Source organism: Cydia splendana, chromosome 3 (genome assembly GCF_910591565.1).
Source record: "Cydia splendana chromosome 3, ilCydSple1.2, whole genome shotgun sequence".
NCBI classification, from domain to species: domain Eukaryota; kingdom Metazoa; phylum Arthropoda; class Insecta; order Lepidoptera; family Tortricidae; genus Cydia; species Cydia splendana.
In genome coordinates this window covers 6,319,487-6,340,874 of record NC_085962.1, presented here as the reverse complement: position 1 = coordinate 6,340,874, position 21,388 = coordinate 6,319,487, and the positions used below count along the sequence as shown (strand labels likewise).

The window sequence follows — 21,388 nt, the reverse complement described above, 5'->3', positions numbered from 1 at the left end:
ACATATAAACAACAAAATTATCCTTGAGACTCATGTGAATCCCCGTGAACATGAGTGATCATATTTAACACCAAAACACCAATTCTATTTTTACGTTTGTGATCACAGACAGATTTGATATATAATCTTACGCTAATACGTCTGACATGATCATCTTTTTGTATGGTCATTTATACCTACAAAATTGTAGGTAGGTAAGCGTTTTGTTTACCGTTATGATGCATAGGTAAATTGATATAGGTATTCAGACAGAAGTCTTATCTTTATATTATGTCCGAAGCCTTTGGAACTGTACCATGGGCCTATCGCGAAAACCGAAATTCGAAAATTGCGGGGATCTTTCTCTTTTACTACAATGAAGGCGTAATTAGAGTGACAGAGAAAGATGCCCGCAATTTGCGAACTTCGATTTTCGCGGTTGTAGTCCAGAACACCCATACCAGTCATAATCACCGACAGAACGACTGGCGAGTTTCTTATGGCTCCTCTACACGATGGGCCAACGCCGGCCACTCCAAGGGACGCATGTATGCGTTAGAGGGAGCAAGTGATATTGCTATATCATTCTACCGCATGGCTGCGTCCCTTGGAGTGGCCGGCGTTGGCCCATCGTGTAGAGGAGCCAAATCATTACATTGTTATGTGCTGAAGGTAACTTACAAACCACAAGCCCAACCGCCCTAGGCCCTCGGAATCGAGAAATATCTACACGAATTCTGGAGCTGCATTTTGGGCAAACTGAGCTCGGAAAACCCAAACACCCGATAGATTGATCAGACCGCCTTAGAAAGACAAAAAGCACAGAGGTAAAGACTATTAGAGTCAGTGCCGGCTCCGGTGGACGGCCTGTTAATTACCAGCTTCTCAGCCTAGATTAGAGCCTAATGGAGGTATGCACATACCTAATCGTTTTTGATAATAAATAATGTATTTGATTATACAATAAAACTATTGTGGATAAGGAATATGTAAAGAGGCGTCACTTGAACAGCTTATATTTAAGAACACCTGTACCTGCTATGTGATATGCAATAAACGATTTCAATTTCAATTTCAAAGACATTAAGGGATGTATGACTGTGAAGTTCTAATTCAGCTGCATCGAGGACCACCAACCTGCTAGCCATTTCGCCCCTGAGAGTGTGCCGGGTTGTGGGGCGTATATTATTATTTATTATAACAGGTTGGTCACAATTTTTAGGGGCTATTAAATCTATCTGGTCGCCGGACACTGCTGAGAAAGATAGAAAAAGGGAAAATTAATTTAACCGTCGCACTTGGCAGCAAAATAGCAGAAAGTGTCCCGACCGGTTAGATCTAATAACCCGTTACCCTGCTAAAATAAAATACTCAAAAGCACCATTCCCACATCCTCCTGAAACATGTAAATGTCAAACACATTTTAGTAAAAGGCCACTTTTGTGGACAATACAATCAAAGTTAACGACTCTGGTACATAAATATCCCGTTTTTCTTATTTGAGTCTCGAGTACTGAAAAAATTTATCCCGCCTTTATAGATTCCCTTAACTTTACGATATCTACAGGAAAGACGCGAACGAGTTTGCTAAAAAAATTATATAACCCGTAGGTAAACATGTCCAAAAAAGGTAAAGCGGGGCACGTGCATTCCATCTATATCCAGAAGGCGTACGTGAGATTATTTTCAGCCTGCAGCTCCCAAATTAACCCACCAGCATTATATCTTCTAGGAAAGTAAACAGAGAGCTGTATTTAGGATCAGTTCAACGGTTACGCATGACTTGCCGCGTGGGCCCGCGGCAGATTCACGCCCGCGTTTGTTTTCTTTTGGCGGAATTCGGACATGTTTGTTTGGGAGCGTTCGATTTAGTGTAAATTCACTACGTTCGCTGACAGACGTGTTATTTCAAAATTGTTTAAGTGTTCATTCACGTTTATTATAGTTTTTGAGGTGATTCCGCAATTACGCCAGGATTATTGGTCTAGAATAAAATCGTAGTTTCGTTTTCGTTTTTCTCCCCTTAGGTATACACTTTTCCTTGGCATAAATCCCCAAGCATAGTGCATACCTAACCCATACCTATATAGTGCACTGCCTTATGGGAATATAGTTCAGATCCGGAAACCGCTACCAATGGGGTTGGCCGGTGGAAGTTTTTAGCAGATGGCGCCATCATAGCTTGCCCCGTCAATCCCTAGAATTGTGTCAAATTTTTGTTTTTTTAATACCCTGGATGCCAGCTCTTTAAGCCAAATCTCATAGAAAAAGGGGCAAGCTATGATGGCGCCATCTAGGCAAACCTTTGACAGTTGCCAACCCCATTATTAGTATGTTGTTGGGCATGGCATTGGGTCTCCAAAACTGCCGGGAGACAGCGCAGCGGCAATAACAACTGTCACTGTCGCGTCACTTTAAAATGACTAGCATACTTGGAGGATATAACCTAATGGAGACGTCTTGTCTTTTATTTTCTGTACAAAACAGTCTGCCGATTTTTGCTGGGGAGGGGCACGTCAAATGTATACGTAACGTAAAAATAGCCATGTCAGGTAAACGTCAGTCCATACAATGTGTATGACCATTGATCATAGAGTTTCGACAGAGGGGAACGCCTGTTAATGGCTACTCTGTTTTGTTATAGCCTCCAAGCTCGCATGCCAATCATATAGCTATCATCATTAATATAAATTCTAGGGCTCCTTACCCGAAAGGTGCATTATGGTCAGACTAAGCTCAGTCCGACGGACAGTGTCATATAAATATAACCGTTATTTTATATGGCTTATTATTAACCGGGCAACTAAAATATTAAACAGGAACTTTCACTGGGCATATAATAATATAATTTGGCTGTGCATTAATATTTTAGCACCAATAAATTTATATTAGTCTCAAATTTAAGCATCATTATTATTAAAAAACTGGCAGCAAAATCAAGCCACCCAAAAAAAATATAGGGAACTTGAATTGATAGGTTGGCGTCTAAAATAATAAGTTGGCAACTAATATTGTAAAGCGATCATAAAATTTAGTTGTTTATATATTTTGTACATATACAGAATACCTCAGATACCTAAAAGCTATACAGGATGATTCATGAGACGTGAGCAGGACTAATCCTGCACACTCAGTAACTGATAATTGATCGATCACCGTCGTATTTAGGAGAAACAACCACACTTTTTCCTATTTTTTTACTTTTTGGTGAGGGCAAATTTAATTCTCAACAATCATGGTCACCCTACAAGACCTAATTAATAAATATAAAACCTCTTTAACCGTAATGGCATTTTGATTACGAACAAAATAAACTGTCAAACTTGAGTGAGATACGAGTTTTCAAAAGTAACCAGACCGTGATGACAGTAATGACATTTAATTTGACACAGAATATCGGTAGTTTAGTATTCTAATTTTAGGGTGACCATGCATGTCGTAAAAAAATTAATAACTTTTTTTTGCAACATGACTAGAAAATTAACGTTAAACTCACTAATACTGATACGAAACAGTTGCTTATAATTAACGATATGCGCAGTGTTAGTCCTGCTCACGTCTCCTGAATCACCCTGTATATACATAAGCTTTAAATACTCCATTTTTAAATAATTTAAATTTAAACATATGCATACCTAGTACTTTAAATTAACAAATTTCCTAATCCACAAAACACCACAAATTTATTTACCAATGGTCAGTACGTTTTAAACTTATAGTCGAAATTCCTAATCATGAAACACCTAATGGCCATTATACCATTATGTCTTTAAATTTTTAATTACTATATTCAATAGTTACCACTGTGTTCTGCCAGAGTCAAGAGATAGGTGCGACAACGAGCGAAGCGAGGAGGAGCGTGTTAGGTTGACCGTGTAGTGACCAAACAACATATTTTAAAAGAACTTCATCTTTAAATTAATAGATAGCCGTTTTCTTTTATTAAAATGTGCTTCATAAATAGTCGCCAATATAATAATTCAGTTGCCAAATAAATATTTGGTACCTGCCTAAAAATAAACAAAAGCTGTAACGGCATTAAAATACAACTCATATTGATATATTTTAAGGCTCCGTTTTTGTTGCCAAACTATTAATTTTAGTACCCATTTCTATTATTTTAAACTACCCAAATTCGATTAATTAGTTGACCGGTTAAATACGTGCCATTTTATATTAAGAAGCGTTATAATATTATATGTGGGTCAAACAGATCAGTGTGTTATGTCTTTCCTGTAGACATACACAAGAGTTAAGGGCTATAAAGGTTAATTTTCTTATTTAACACTTATCCACGTGAAAAGGTCCTCTCTTTATTTAAAGAACTATGATAAAATAATTACTTACATGCCCACAAGCTGTTAACTATTGCCCACAGGAGAGAAAACTAGTGTGTTATCGCGAACAGCACATTTTTCTCTCCTGTGGGCAATAGTTAACAGCTTGTGGGTATGTAAGCAATGATTTTATCATAGTTCTCTAAATAAAAGGAGGACCTTTTCACGTGGATAAGGGTTAAATAAGAAAATTAACCTTTATAGCCCTTAACTCTTGTGTATGTCTACAGGAAAGACATAACACAGTGATCTGTTTGACCCATGTAGGCAGTTGATATTTTCTCTCAGCTGGTGTGTTGTATTGTCGCTATAACAAAAAGCCGGGTAATTCAACTTTTTTATGGGAAGTCAACTCTTCGAGCCTGCATTTTTGAAATCTACCACCTTTTTCCACTGACAAGGTAGTTGTGACAGAGTAGGTATACACAATGTAATCGGCCGAAAGTGCAATGGATTTGTATCTCAAACAAACTCGTCCATCTACTTAAGAGCCCATCAACGTGCACACTAGCGCCACTGCTAAGTAATTGTGATTATTTAAATTTAACGACAGGTATTTAAAAAAAGGGGGCCGCTACGTACTGTATTGTCTATTTAAGTACCTTTTGAATATATCAAACTAGTTTTTATGTTGCTGGATTCGTCAATCTATGCGTCCAAAGTTAAAACGGCCGTTTTTGTTTTGAGTTCCTATATCGACGAATCCAGCAACATAAAAACTAGTCTGATGTATTCAAAAGGTACTTAAATAGACAATACAGTACGTAGCGGCCCCCTTTTTTTAAATACCTGTCGTTAAATTTAAATAATCACAATTATTTAGCAGTGGCGCTAGTGTGCATGTTGATGGGCTCTTAATAGGTAGGTAATGGTCATTTTCCAGCCTCTTCAACAATGTAGGTATGTACTATTATTTTAAGCCGGGTAAGGATTGTAGTCCAGTAGGTACTTACCCCTGTAGTGTAAATTTCATTCGATAGCGTGAGCAATTTTGCGTTAAGTGTCATGTGTCATGTTGTATGTGATTTTGAGTTTTTAAAACGTCCCGCTTGGCTCGCTGTTCAAAATCTCAAACAAAACTAGACATAACAAACGTGAACGCTCGTCAGCGTCACGCTACCGAATGAAATTTACACTAGGAGTTTTGAACTAGTTTTAACTTAAAACGGGATTTAAGGAGTGAATGTTTGAATATTTGGCAGCCTTTAGCCACATGTTATCATTATTTTTATTTGCCGGAACTCATCGAAAAGAACGTGTTTTACCAGCAAAACACGGAGCTATGTGTAACCAAAACACATAATAATTTATTGCAAATAAATGAGGTAAAGCGGAGTAAGGCATGTCTTAGTGAGTCATTTTTGTTCTTCTGGACTCATTCCCTATTTGTTTCGTGTCTTGCTAAACCACTGACCTGTCGGATTTTTTTCAATTTATTTGGGACAAAAAACAGTAACACACAGGGTTCAGACTCAGAAATAGAGTACAAAGGATAATAAAGTGTGAGACCAACATCGTCCACAGATTACTAATAGATTACCTACTGATAAATCTACAATATATATAGCGCAACGTATCAATACACATGAGCAAACATCGGATTCTAGGGGGCAAATTGTATGACGGATAGGGATCCCGTCATACAATTTGCCCCCTAGAATCCGATGTTTGCACATGAGTGTAAAACTTCGAATAATATCGTCGTTGAATCGAATAAATTTTGAGTGTAAAACGTAGTTAGAGTCAGACCGAGAAAAGTCTGCAGCGATTATGATAGCCCACGCAGTGGAAGTGTCATTTTAAACGTCAAACTACTATGAAATTATAATATGATGTGCAAACACTGCGTGGGCTATCAAAATCGCTGCAGACTTTTCTTGGTCTAACTCTATCGTGTTTTATATTTAGGTTTTTAATATTTAAGTTTCTTTTGTTTAATTATAATAGTATGCTCTTTACGAAAGTGATAGGTACTGGAGGATACCTCTGCCTACTCGAAAAATCGGAAAACGGTTTCTGCCGCTCTGTCGCTCGAATATGCAAGAGGGATAGAGAGGCAGATGTATTCATCGATTTTCGATTATTCGATGATGGCGGTAAGGGTAATTAAGTCCGTCAGAATCGTGATTTGTTGAAATTGTTTTTGTAAAGCAGTGCCTATGAAACTTTGTCCATGGGGTCGTCATGGTTTAGCCATGAGGTTAGCCATTGGGTGGTCATGGGATGTGCCATGGGGTGGTTATGGGATCGACCATGGGGTGATGATGAGGTTGATCATGGGGGCTGCCATGGAAGCTAGTCATAGTGAATTCTTACTACTACTGCTTTGCGACAAGCGCCCGCAAGGCCATCCTATACTACTGATGGTGCGGTATTTCGAGTGAAGTCAAAAATATGTAGGTACTTACCAATTTCTAAAATTTTGCGAAAAAAGTTTTGAAATTTTGTCGTATGTTTCGTCGTGTCGTAAATTTTGGCGATTATTTTCGACCACTACTATTAGCCTTCGACTTCGAGCGCTCGAATCTCAAAAATTGGCCTTAATTTAAAATTATAAACTCTGATAAAAATAGTATATTCAAAAGTTAATCGAATAAAATAACTACGCGCTTTGAAGCACTGATTTTGATTGATTTTTTTTTGCTTTTTTTTTTGGGTTAGCACTGATTGACTAGCACGTTTTCTTTTCGCGGATTAGCAAAGTAATATTTTGGTTTTAATTAATATGGATTCCCGCAAAGTAACGCCTGGGGGCCGATTTTTGAAATTCGACCGCTCGATTTCGTGTATTTCGTTCAATAATATCTCCACTACTAGGCATTTAAATTCTACTAATAGAATTGAAAACGAGTGGTCAATACCACTCGATTCCAAATTTCTATCGCTCGTATTTCAAAAATTAGCATTTTCGAGTGACGAAATCGAGCGATCGAATTTCAAAAATCGCCCCCCTGATTCTATTCACTATTTGAAGTTAATTACCTAGGTACCTACCTACTTTATTAACTTAACAACGAAACCATAAACTAACTAAAGAGTAAATAAACAAAGCAAGTTTAGGATTCTTGGCCGGGATTCAAGCGGAAGTGAGCGAATGCTCAGGACAGTTGTGTGATGACTTCTCGTTCCGATAACGTGGGTTATTCCCACTAGTTACCACCAAGTTGTTACCAGTGGTAACTACTGGGAATGTTTTTCCCACCTTTTACCACTGGTAACAACTGGGAATAAAAAATCCCAGTAGTTACCACTAACTCGGTTTAGTGGTAACTACTGGGAAATTTTATTCCCAGTAGTTACCACCAAAATTTTGTTAGAGTTAAATACTAATGAAAACACTATAAATAGTGTAGTATAAATATATAGAGTAATTTAATAAATAATTATAAGTCGATTAGTGTTTTAGTAAACTCCCTTAAAAGTGACCAAAAATATTGAAACAGTTTAACTGGTACTAGTACAAAAACTATGATATATGTACTTAAGGATAAATTTAATAATCCATTTAGATGATTTTTCAAGTGATTTTATTAGGTAATTCAAAATAACTCTATTTATACTATTCATACCTACTGTTTTTATTAGTATTTAACACTAACAAAGTTTTGGTGGTAACTTACTGGGAATAAAAATTCCCAGTAGTTACCACTAACCCGAGTTGGTGGTAACTACTGGGAATTTTTATTCCCAGTAGTTACCAGTGGTAAAAGGTGGGAAAAAATTCCCAGTAGTTACCACTGGTAAAAACTTGGTGGTAACTAGTGGGAATAACCCGATAATTTAATGTGACCTGAAACGAGTTATGCTTTCATGTTCGGAAGTGAATCAGTGGGAAGACAGGAATGTCGGTAAATTCTGGACCAAATGGATGATTCTATTATGAGAGATGGATTTATTTATTCTCTTAACCTTTAATCTACCGCATTTTGGTAAGGGTGGTATTCCATCTGTTCAATATGTATTGCGTCTCACATTTTGCTTAATGAGAGTCAAGTGGGACTCAATGACATTGAACAAAAAGTAGCACGGTGAAATTATCGCGACGCTGCGCGTTGACGTATAACTCTACACTCGCAGAACTTTATGATGGTTGTTCCATTGAAAATTTTGAATATCCTCTATCTCTTTTTTTTTTGTTTTGTTGTAAAACCACAAAATCTAGCCGCCATAAAAATTTTGACAGTTTATCTTTCCACAAATGAGCCAAAATAAGTGTGTAATGTGAAGTCATTTAAGTTCGCGCTTAGCGCCTCCTTTGACGCAGGATAAACATTGATCCTCCCCACAGGTAAATTAGGTCCCTAAAATTATTAAAACAAGTACATAATAGAAATCCTGTTTATTCTTTTTTTAACTAATATTAAATGTAAATTACAAAAATGTACAATAGTATAATACAGTTTTCAAGTTTTAGTAGGTACCTAATGTAGGTACATACATCAATTATTCACACCTGGGCATTCCACAAAAAAAGAAACCCTACCCAGTTTAATGCCATCACTTTTATGGTCTTCAACAGTAATTTTATACATCATGAAAATGCTTAAATATACCTAAGTGAAAAAAATCCTGTCTCGGTCGAGTTTCGAACTCGCGACTCCGGGATATACTTAATACGAATTTTCGGCAAACGGCAAAACAACAATGTCGTTTAAAAGGCGACTGTGTCGTAGTGGTTTTAAGATTCAAGTCTGTGAACATCTAACATGTTTTTGTTAATATAGGCGCGCGCTCATATTATTACATAGACCTTAAAACCACTACGATACAGCAGCTTTTTAAACGACATTGTTGCTTTGCCACGCGCTCAAAACGGGAGTCCACCGCTCGCACAAACGAAACAATGTGGCTTTTGTTTAACAGATTAGGGTCTTAGGCGTAAAAATCATTTGAGAAAATTCATACTGTATAGTCCGTAGATTCGTAACAGACCCCGAACTGCTAATCCTTTGTCTATTGTTAATTAAAACCACACTTGCTACTTACCTGCAAAAAAGGGTCTTAATTATTCTAATTGGCACCTGAGCGCGAGCTAGTCCAACGCTCAAAAAACCAGTGTAGGTGCGCTCTGCGATAACGCGCCTTCGTTACGCATCTCGATGACAGATTTTAGACGGTTCGACTCGCCAGCACTCAGTAACCGTAGAGAATTACACGACCCTTTTTTTTACAGGTAGAGGCACGTGCGGTTTTACTTAAATAGACAAAGGATTAGCGGCTCGGGTCCACTTACAAATCTACAGACTATACCAGCCCCCTGCTGATAAGCTCAACCTACGCTCTAGCTGTCAACGAGTAAGTACCTATTCGCAGGGGGGTGTCACTACGCAGTTTAGGTACATTTGGCCGGCGCGCCGCGCGGAGCGGCAGGCGTATGGCAGAGCAGGCCGCTCGACCGCACGATAGTCGTGTCACGTGGCGCTCGCTCAAAGGAGATTCACGGTTCGTGCGCAGTTATAAGTTTCAATTTTGTTGCAGGCGACGAGTATAGGTATAATTTTATACATAAATGCGACTTTTGTGAAGGAGTGAATTTTCTGTACGGTAGTACTATTAGTTATTCTGTGCTATTGGTAGCTTAGTTGGTAGAGCAGCGGGTTGGTATCTCGTAGTCCAGAGTTCCAGTTTCGCCAGATGCTTAATTTTTCCATTTATATTTCTAAGTATTGCGGTACCGTTTGTACACGTTTCTGCTTCAAATAAAATTAATCGTGATTGGTTTTGCATCCTTTCATATAAAAGGTATTTTTCTAGAACTTCCATATTATATTAAATATATTACAGTAGGTACCTATCTACCTATTACCTAGAGCTGCGGCGATCATTGAAATATTATTTAAGAAAGTGTTCTTACGATTTTTAATTTATAAACTAATTTATACAGCTATCAGTCATTTTTACACAATTATATAAGAGAATTTACAATAGATCTATATGACAAAACTGATGTAAATAATGTGTAAAAAATATTTACGTTTGAAAAAAAAAAACACCACTTATTTTATTTTCTCGTAAATCTGCCTCATCATTTAGAGTAATAAACAAGTTAAACTGCGATTCAATTCAGCGCTATCTCTTACCTCAATAAGTGAAACGAACGAGACGGCATGGAAAACAGTCGTGAATCGCATAGGAAGTTATTTAACGCCGGATTACCTATTTTAATAACTCATTTGTAAACATAATTATTACACTCTTCAATTGATCAATAGTAATTTGGTCATTTTATTATGCTATTTATACAGTCCCACAGTATATTATGTGATGTTATGTTATGGTGGTCCCGCACTGGCTATTACACCGTTATATAACATTGTGTCACTGGGACAACATAATAAAACACTAGTGTTGTTCTTGTCACGAAATGTTATATATAACAGCCAGTGTGTAGACCACCACCATTATAGACAGAGAATTAGTCCCGGAAAATGGTTAACGATTTTGAGAAAAAAAAAACTGAGTGCCTATCGAGAACTACGTTCGACGTGTTGCCTCCCTGTCACACTTACGTATGAATTTACAAGTGCGACAGAGAGGCAACACGTCGAATGTGGTTCGCGGTAGGCTATCTGTCTAGATAACTATACTTCATTCCAGATGACATTCGACTCTAGAACACAGAATCAGAGACTCTAAACATTTCCTGTGAAGTTTTACAGCATACAATTTCGATTTCGATACAATCGGAACGAATACAACAGTAATGACACCTGACATCAAGCGTTGTGGACCTCTGCCTCTATGTGTGGAGGTGTTTTATGCAGAAAACCAAGTGATGTCTAAAGTAGATAGTTAACCAAGAGATGAAAGGCACTCATTTCTGCCGAGGTAGTTTGGCACTTGAACGCAGTGAGAGCGCCAATAGTCCGAGGCTGAAATGGTGCCTTTATTAACCCCAGTGAAACACTACTTTTCATGTCGAATACGAGGAAAGTTAAATACTTACTTATTAGGGTTCCGTACCCAAAGGGTAAAACGGGACCCTATTACTAAGACTCCGCTGTCCGTCCGTCCGTCCGTCCGTCTGTCACCAGGCCGTCCGTCTGTCTCACGAACCGTGATAGCTGGACAGTTGAAATTTTCACAGATGATGTATTTTTGTTGCCGCTATAACAAATACTGAAAAGTACGGAACCCTCGGTGGGCGAGTCCGACCCGCACTTGTTTTTTTAAACATGACTAAGTATAACTTTTATTGCATTTCTTGACGGTACTTTCAATTAACCATTTAGGTAAAAGTATCGTTATTTATGGAATATGGAGAAATATCAGAACTAACCATTTTCCGGGACTAGCTCTTAGCCTACTACTTTTATTATTATAATTTATTGCTAGATTCTGTCTAAGCTAACTCATACTCATAACCCACTTTGACGGTGTGAAAATGCCATTATAAACGTCCTATTTCGATAGTATTTTGACGTTTGTGATGACACTACTACACTTTGTCACTGTAAAGTATGTGCAGTGTTAGCTTGTTCCGACGTCATACATTTGTTAGGAACACAAAAACAACCTATTATTATAATTAATTAAGATTAAAGATGCCAAATAATAGGGGCAGTATCGAGTAAAGATGTAGTGCATAATTATTTTCCATCGTATTTTCACGGAAACGTACGAACGTGTCTTGCTATTTCAGTCAGTCTCGGTACAAAAAGTACTGAGGTTGACTGAAGTAGCATGACAAATACGAACGTTTCCGAGTAAATACGATGGAAAACAATTAAGCACTACATCCGTACTTAGCATTAACCCTATTTTGAAAGATTACATTTTATATTTGTAATACTTAAATATATCACCAAAAGAACCGTTGATATCAAATTTACACTCATATAATGCCCATTTGTAGGGGGATCAAATTCATACTCACATTGAAAAGGAAGTAGAGAAAAGGCAAATTCTATAACATTTCCCATCCAGCCATCTTAAGGCCACAGAATAATAGTACAGCCACGTCTACTAATATCGATACGGACAAAGTGCCAAAACTATGTATACACTACCTTAATATATGGGCAATAAGGTCGTGTATACATATTTATATACGATCACCATCATTATCATTTTCGGAAAGGTATTTTATTTCGCTTAGATAAGACGCACCCCTTTTATTTGAAAATAGTAACTATTCGTAAATGTCACCATTATAACACTTATAATTAGAATGCTCTACACTGTACATTTAAATACAATAGGTACATTATCAGGTCGTATTTCTTACAATTTAGTAAATAAAAAGCTTACATAAAAAAGTAAATTTCACTAAGTTTCGTCTTTCCGTAAGGATCTAAATGGTTTATTCGCAAATGAATTAACCTCCGGTCAAAAAAATAGTTTAGGATCGTATTCCACCTGTCCAAATTCTTTGTCCAACGTGTATTTTGTCTCACATTTTGCTTAATGAGAGAGTAAGACGCAATGACATTGGACCAATATATTGGGCAGACGGAATACCACCCTTAATGGCTCTTTTTGCGTATTCCCGTAATATATTGCCGTTGGAGAGTTAAATCACTATTATCATTATTATTGTTCTCACAAATACACTTAAAAAAGATTGCAGTAGACTCCGCTATAACTTTTTTTAAATTTCTAAAACCCATTTAAAGAAGACAATATGGATTATTGCATACTGATACAGTCCGTTAACTCTCAGAATGACCTTCGGATTTTAGAAAGATACATCGGGTATCGACGGTAACACGCGAAGGTGATACTGCTGTTCTGGACAGTACTTCATAATTCACGTTTTTATGCCAATATTAGCTATCGACTACTTTACAGTTAGTTTACTTGTCGGTCAGATAAATAGTTTATAATTCCAAGTTTCATCGCGGAAGCCATACGGAATTAGACAGGTACTGAATTTGTTCGAAGCACACACATCTCTCATACCGCAGGTATATTGTACAGAGCCGCCAACCTCTCGAGTATTCCATTTTCTATCGCCTCCCCGTTAAGACTGTCGCTCCTAACTTCTCTCGGCTCTCTCTCTAAATGTCTATTAATATCAGCCAGAGTGACCTGCGTATTTGACACTATCGAGGCATATTCCTTCTTCTCCACTTGCGTGAAAACGGCCATTTTACCATCAGTATTCTCACTCCTGTCATACACTTTCTCCGGTTCTATAGAATCGTTCGGTCTGAACATAGGTTTGAGCACTGCGAAATTTCTCTCATCGGGTAACCTATCTTCTAACTCGTACTGCCTCAGCTGTTCCTCTTTGCCCACATATATCTCTTTAAACTTGTAATTTCTACTGTCGAATACCTCAACGTTGTTCGTGAATTCGTTATTGATTTTGAACTGCTCTTTATCAGGATCGACCGTAACGTTGGGGGCGCCGATTTTCTTTTTGCTTTTGGGTGATTTTTTGTCTAGGATGCTTTTTAGGATGGGCAGTTTGGTGGTGGTGGCGGGTGGTTTTTTCTTGTGCTCTTTGTCTTTCTTGTCTTTTTTGGGTGACTTGTCGGGTTCGTGCTTGACTCGCGGGTGCTTGTCGCGGGTGAGCTTGTCGTGGGTGAGCGCGTGGCGGCGCAGGTCGCCGGCCACGCGGAAGCACTTGCCGCACGTTGAGCATTTAAACGGTTTGTCGCCTGAAACAAGAGTAGTATGTATGTATGTGTGTATATGCTTTTTTTAAAGCGACTCTCTAGTTCGTAATTTTATTCAGATTAGATCGATCGATTTTTCGAGTTTAGTGTGATGTTGGAATAGACCGTGTTCGAATGCATGTCTAGAGCCGGGCGCTTATGAAGGCGGGCAGAACATGTGCCAAGATACAGTGACAGAGATGGACTGACCTGTGTGAGTCCGCATGTGCGAGAGCCGGTAGGAAGAGGGACGGAAGCTTTTGTTGCAATACTCGCACTTTTCGTTGCGCTCACCGGTGGACGCTCAGCGAATATTTGTAATCTATAGAGAACAACTGACCTGTGTGAGTCCGCATGTGCGAGAGCCGGTAGAAGGAGGGACGGATGCTTTTGTTGCAATACTCGCACTTGTAGTTACGCTCGCCGGTGGACGCTCAGCGAATATTTGTAACTTATAGAGAACAACTGACCTGTGTGAGTCCGCATGTGCGAGAGCCGGTAGGAGGAGGCGCGGAAGCTTTTGTTGCAATACTCGCACTTGTAGTTACGCTCGCCGGTGGACGCTCAGCGAATATTTGTAACTTATAGAGAACAACTGACCTGTGTGAGTCCGCATGTGCGAGAGCCGGCAGGAGGAGGCGCGGAAGCTTTTGTTGCAATACTCGCACTTGTAGTTACGCTCGCCGGTGGACGCTCAGCGAATATTTGTAACTTATAGAGAACAACTGACCTGTGTGAGTTCGCATGTGCGAGAGCCGGTAGGAGGAGGCGCGGAAGCATTTGTTGCAATACTCGCACTTCTAGTTGCGCTCGCCGATGGACGCTCAGCGAATATTTGTAATCTATAGAACAACTGACCTGTGTGAGTCCGCATGTGCGAGAGCCGGTAGGAGGAGGCGCGGAAGCTTTTGTTGCAATACTCGCACTTGTAGTTGCGCTCGCCGGTGATGGACGCTCAGCGAATATTTGTAATCTATAGAGAACAACTAACCGGTGTGAGTCCGCATGTGCGAGAGCCGGTAGGAGGAGGCTCGGAAGCTTTTGTTGCAATACTCGCACTTATAGTTACGCTCGCCGGTGTGGATTCGCCGGTGGACGCTCAGCGAATATTTGCGAGCGAATTCTTTGCTGCAAAACTCGCACTTGAAATGTTTCTGTAAACAAATATAACAAACATACTGACAATATTACCTTGACATTCTGTTTGGCCCTATGGTTGACTAGTAGAGAATGCCATGAGTCATTCGGTCATGCAGTCGGCCATTTGTACCTTTTCTGATGTGCAGTAAAGTTTAAAATAAATAATTGAACTTAATTCAACTACATAGTATTTCATAAACTTTAAACATTAACACATACCCATATATTTGACACTGACACTGACTTTCTGTTATTTGGACATTGTAAATCCCTAAAGGTTCGACATTTATGTCGATTTTTTTTTTCTTTTTACAATATGGAGTCTAATTGTCGCGATATTGTTTACTTCTTACTTACATTCGTGATGTATCAATCATCAACATCAGCCCACGTGTTGGTTCCCAAGAGTGCCAAAAGACATACACACAGACTAATAGATACAAAAACCGGCCAAGTGCGATTCGGACTCGCGCACGAAGGGTCCCGACCGTTACGCAAAAAAACTGCAAAAAAAATCACGTTTGTTGTATGGGAGCCCCACTTAAATATATATTGTATCCTGTTTTTAATATTTGTTGTTATAGCGGCAACAGAAATACATCATCTGTGAAAATTTCAACTGCCTAGCTATCATGGTTCAATAGATACAGCCTGGTGACAGACAGACAGACAAACGGATAGCGAAGTCTTAGTAATAGGGTCCTGTTTTTACCCTTTGGGTACGGAACCCTAATTAGCCTCCTTCGCGTTGCGCTGTTGTGTAAAAAAAAACGGGTTGCACTCCGGGAGTGCCGGCAGAAGTGAAAACTCAATGACATTGTAACAGTTTTTAGGGTTCCGTACCCAAAGGGTAAAACGGGACCCTATTACTAAGACTTCGCTGTCCGTCCGTCCGTCCGTCCGTCCGTCCGTCCGTCCGTCCGTCCGTCCGTCCGTCCGTCCGTCCGTCTGTCACCAGGCTGTATCTCACGAACCGTGATAGCTAGACAGTTGAAATTTTCACAGATGATGTATTTCTGTTGCCGCTATAACAACAAATACTAAAAACAGAATAAAATAAAGATTTAAATGGGGCTCCCATACAACAAACGTGAGTTTTGACCAAAGTTAAGCAACGTCGGGAGTGGTCAGTACTTGGATGGGTGACCGTTTTTTTTTTGCTTTTTTTTTGTTTTTTTTTTTATATGGTACGGAACCCTTCGTTCGCGAGTCCGACTCGCACTTGCCCGATTTTTTCGATCAGGTCACGTGTCCGTCTTACGAAGCGTCTTACGTCTTACTTATTACGCTGTCGCGAGTTTAACATTTTTTCTCCATCACAAAATGTGCACAGCGCCGCTAAAGAAGTTTTCACTTCAATCATTCTTACCTGGTTGGAGTGTAGCGACACCTTGTGGTATTTGAGGTCGCTCCACTGCCGGAACTCGCGGTCGCACTCTTCGCACTTATAGGGCCGGTCGCCGTTATGCACCCGCTTGTGGATCTAAACGACATACACATAAGGTCTGTTATTGAACGCCAAAAATTAATCAATCAGTCAATCAATCAATCTCTCAGTTACTTAAAGGTTAGCTGGAAGAGATCCCTTAACGGGATAAGTTCGCCTTTGTACACATTTACTGTTTTCTCTCTGTGTTATGTACCTGTTTTGTGCAATAAAGTGTTTACTACTACTACTAAAAATAACAAATATATTTAAAATTTTGCTCATCAGAACTCTCGGCTATAGTTGGTATTCCATGTCCAATATCTTGGTCCAATCCCATTGCGTCTCACTCTCTCATTAAGCAAAATGTGAGACAAAATACACATTGGACAAATAAATTGGACGGATGGAATACCACCCTATATCACTAGTTATTCAATAGAGCCAACTTTAACCTTTTAATGGTTTGGCCTTTGCATTAGTCTAGTTTGCTCTTGATTAAAACGAGTAAAAATTCAATATAAAACAATAATTTTACAGCTGTTAGTACAAATAGCAACACACCTAATTGTGCATAGTTGGACCTTATTACAAAAAGCATAAGGCCCACCGATGTACAGTTACCAGGATGAGAACAGGTCACGGCCGTTGTAATTATTTCCAACATAAGTGGGGTTGGAAGGAGTCTCCCCTCTGCGAGTGCGGCGAAGAAGAACAAACCACTGAGCACATATTGCGGCGCTGCCCTCTTCACTCCTATCCTGGCCCAGCTGAGGATCTGGATGCCCTGACACCCGACGTAGTTGCCTGGCTTAACAACCTCAAAGCTGTTCTCTGATTGCCTAATCATGCATGCCATACGATTAAATAAATAACCAGTGTGGGCGATGGTACCTTTAGTGCGCCCGACGTGTAGAATCCCTTATTGCATTCGCGGCATACATGTTGCTTCCCGTTATGTGATAGCACGTGGTACAGCAGGCTGTTTCTGTAATAACAATATTAGATATACATATTATCTGCAAATGGGCGCGGTTATTAATGTTATCATACACAAACGTTCCAAGCATCTGTCATCAAATTATGAACTTTTAGTGAAAAACAGTATGTAGTCATTCAGTCAGTCATTATGAAATGAATTAGTGACTGAAAATATCTTTTTCTACTCATCGACTATAATCTGTGTATTACAACTTCATATACAACTCTATAACCTCAAACTTTTTAACGTTGGATAGTCTATGGCATTTCCGACTCAACTAATATAATTTTATCGATACGGTTTAGTCAATTACAAAAATTTTGAAATTAGAACTTCATACATTTCGATAAAAAAATATTGCTTGTTTAAGGAGACTCGACTCAATGCAAATTAGCCAACGATGGCGTTTCGGAACTAATACTATCGCGGCATCTGTCATACTTCCGTCTACTTAAACACGCTGCTGCGTCGCGTCTGCTTTGTGATTGGTTGGCCAACTCAAACTTTTTTTCACAATGGACGCCTACGAGATTTTCTCTGCATTCAAATTTGAAAACTTGTAAAAGTAAGTTTTTGTTTTGTGAGTGAAACTGTGAAAAATACTAAATGAAAATGAGTGACAGCGATGAAAATATGTTGCCCACTACTCAGGAAACATGATTAAATTGAGTGTTGCATTATTCATTATTCAGTAGTAGAACTAAGTATTGCATTGGGTTAATTTTGGTAACACTATATTTTTAATTTTTTTCTCGTAAGGTAATTACAGGAAAACAATGCACCTTAAAAAATGTACGTAGTAGTTTTTTTATATTAACTGTTTTACTATTTCTGTTAACTTGAGTAAAATAAGTCAGGTAGTAGAAGTAGAAAGTATGGTATTATTCATTATTTATTTTAGTTATTTTAGTTAACTCGTAGAAAAAGTATTGTATACAATAGTGATATAATCAAGCCTTTCAATCTCGTACCTTACTTAGGCAACTCAGCAAGCTTCGTTGCCTAAACACGGTACTCGACTGAAAAACTCGCTATTATATCACGATTGTATAAAATACTAGTGTGTATCACATTAACACATTCATTGCCACTAAGTGCTACGGCTTACACTCGTAGCGCGTAGCCACGGTTTCGCCGTATGGAGCGCGTAGTCGCTACGAGCAGTGTACCCGACAGTCGGGTTATTGGCCCTTAATGTGTTAAAAAATAAAATAGTGGCCCTGATTGTATACAGTGTATACCGATACAGGTGTCACATATACAATGAACGTTTCGTTCAACCTGTAGGCTGTAGCTATGTACATCCATCCATGCACGAATGGATGAATAAAACAAGACTGTTGTGTCTATACAAAGTCGCATTTTTGTGAACGGACAGACAGACACACGAGTGAACGTATAAGGGATCCGTTTTTTTTCCTTTTGAGGTACGGAACCCTAAAAACGAAACGAACCTGTGCTGGAACACGCGCCCGCACTGCGGGCACTCGAAGCTCTTCCCCTTCTTGCCCTTCTCGGGCTTCTCGTCCGGTTTCTCGGCCTCCGGTATCTCGGTGTCCGGTATTATGTTGTCGGCGAAGTTGGAGTTCTCAGCCGCCGGCACTTCTACGTCGTTCCATTTTTTAGTTTTAAGAACGGAGTCATAAAAACAAAACAAACCTGTGCTGGAACACACGCCCGCACTGCGGGCACTCGAAGATCTTCCCCTTCTTGCCCTTCTCGGGCTTCTCGTCCGGTTTCTCGGCCTCCGGTATCTCGGTGTCCGGTATTATGTTGTCGGCGAAGTTGGAGTTCTCAGCCGCCGGCACTTCTACGTCGTTCCATTTTTTAGTTTTAAGAACGGAGTCATAAAAACAAAACAAACCTGTGCTGGAACACACGCCCGCACTGCGGGCACTCGAAGCTCTTCCCCTTCTTGCCCTTCTCGGGCTTCTCGTCCGGTTTCTCGGCCTCCGGTATCTCGATCTCGGTGTCCGGTTTTATGTTGTTGGCGAAGTTGGAGTTCTCAGCCGCCGGCACTTCTACGTCGTTCCATTTTTTAGTTTTATGAACGGAGTCATAAAAACGAAACAAACCTGTGCTGGAACACACGCCCGCACTGCGGGCACTCGAAGCTCTTCCCCTTCTTCCCCTTCTCGGGCTTCTCGTCCGGTTTCTCGGCCTCCGGTATCTCGGTGTCCGGTATTATGTTGTCCGCGAAGTTGGAGTTCTCAGCCGCCGGCACTTCTACGTCGAATATTCTTTGGAAGACTTCCTCTGTAGACGTTGAGATATATCTGATTAAAGTGTAACTATGGAACTTGCTAACTATGTAAACAAATCGCCATGCTGAAATTATCATTCAGTGACAGTTTCAATATGGCAGTTTGATTACATAGTTAGCAAGTTCTATAGAGGAAACTTTAGTAAGGAAACTGCCCACGAAGCTGGGCGTTCTGGATTCGAATCCTGTTATGTGATTTTAAAGTGGGTTAAATCAATCAATCTCATTATTGAATTTAAACTGTCGTGTGTCATACTAAAGATGTGGTGTATAATTGTTTTCCATCGTATTTTCTCGGAAACGTTCGTATTTGTCATGCTACTTCAGTCAACCTCAGTACTTTTTGTACCGAGACTGACTGAAATGGCAAGACACGTTCGTACGTTTCCGTGAAAATACGATGGAAAATTATTATGCACTACATCTGTAAATAACCTAATAAAACGGTTTAGGTAACTCACGTATTTTAGTTGCTCGGGTGACATGTTTTGGAGGGCCTAGGTCTCCATTTTAACCCTTTATAAGGCATAAGTGCAAAATTGAACTCTATTACTTTGAAACACAGTTCAAAATAATGTGGAAAATATATTCCCTGTACCTTATAAAGGCTTAAAGCCCTAACGGTGCATGAGTAGCGTTCACGAAGGCCACGCGCTAGCGCGCAATGAGATAAGCGATTGGGTGTGGTCTTGCGCTGTCGTTTTAGTCGGGTTTGGGTCACCCAACACTTGTAACCACAGAACACCGCCTCTAGAAACATAATATTGGCCATTTTGACCCCGACGCAAATCACCAAACTGACTGAGGTGCGGGAGGGGCGCTCACGGCGTTGCGATTGGTCGTTTTAAACATGGCGCGCTGACACGTGTAAATGTAGGGATGGGACATGTTCATTACAGGTAGTGGGTACTGCTACCAGTGACATCGAAATTTATTGTGGTAAAATTGTTACCAATTTAGTATACTTAAGAGTAAACTTACTTAATAATTATACTTATTGATTAATTTAATATTTCATTAAGTAATTTAACAATGTACCTGAATTTTTTACTTAACATATTAGGGCATTTCTGTTTAAAGTACCCAGAACTTGAATTTTAAAGTTTAGAATTTTTATATTATTTCCACTCAGAATCGCAATCTCTTTCGATACGAGAAAAAAGTGTCGCCAAAATCTCATACAATTATTTTCTTTTGTCCGTTTTATTAAGGTCATAGAAGGTTGTATTGAAAACATAGTCAAATGGACCAATAACATATGCCTATTACAAATCAACTCCGAGTTCTCTCGCACTTCTTTGAAGTTCATCATCAGGTCCATCTCGTGACATGAGACCTAACTGCTCACCTAGAGGATTCTAAAAAACCCATACAACATATGTCTATCACAAACCAACACCGAGTTCCCTCGAACTTCTTTGAAGTTCATCATCAGGTCATCTCGTGACATGAGACCTAACTGCTCACCTAGAGGATTCTAAAAAACCCATACAACATATGTCTATCACAAACCAACACCGAGTTCCCTCGAACTTTCTTTGAAGTTCATCATCAGGTCCATCTCGTGACATGAGATCTAACTGCTCACCTAGAGGATTCTAAAAAACCCATACAACATATGTCTATCACAGACCAACACCGAGTTCCCTCGTAGGTACT

General features: G+C 39.4%; 1 protein-coding gene and 1 long non-coding RNA gene across 2 annotated transcripts in view; both read right to left on the bottom strand.

Moving 5' to 3' along the window:
* The window catches only part of LOC134806465 (uncharacterized), a 320,640-nt gene that overhangs the window by 174,674 nt on the left and 124,578 nt on the right, over positions 1-21,388 (bottom strand). The gene's annotated exons all lie outside the window — the stretch shown is intronic.
* LOC134806452 (uncharacterized) overlaps positions 8,641-21,388 on the bottom strand; it is a 31,166-nt gene continuing 18,418 nt past the window's right edge. The window contains exons 12-16 of the mRNA XM_063779733.1: positions 19,542-19,722; positions 17,379-17,472; positions 16,428-16,541; positions 14,910-15,072; positions 8,641-13,921 (exon numbers count right to left, since the gene is read on the bottom strand). Coding sequence (XP_063635803.1) covers positions 13,212-13,921; positions 14,910-15,072; positions 16,428-16,541; positions 17,379-17,472; positions 19,542-19,722 — 1,262 coding nt within the window. The 3' untranslated portion in view covers positions 8,641-13,211. The remainder of the gene's footprint in view (positions 13,922-14,909; positions 15,073-16,427; positions 16,542-17,378; positions 17,473-19,541; positions 19,723-21,388) is intronic.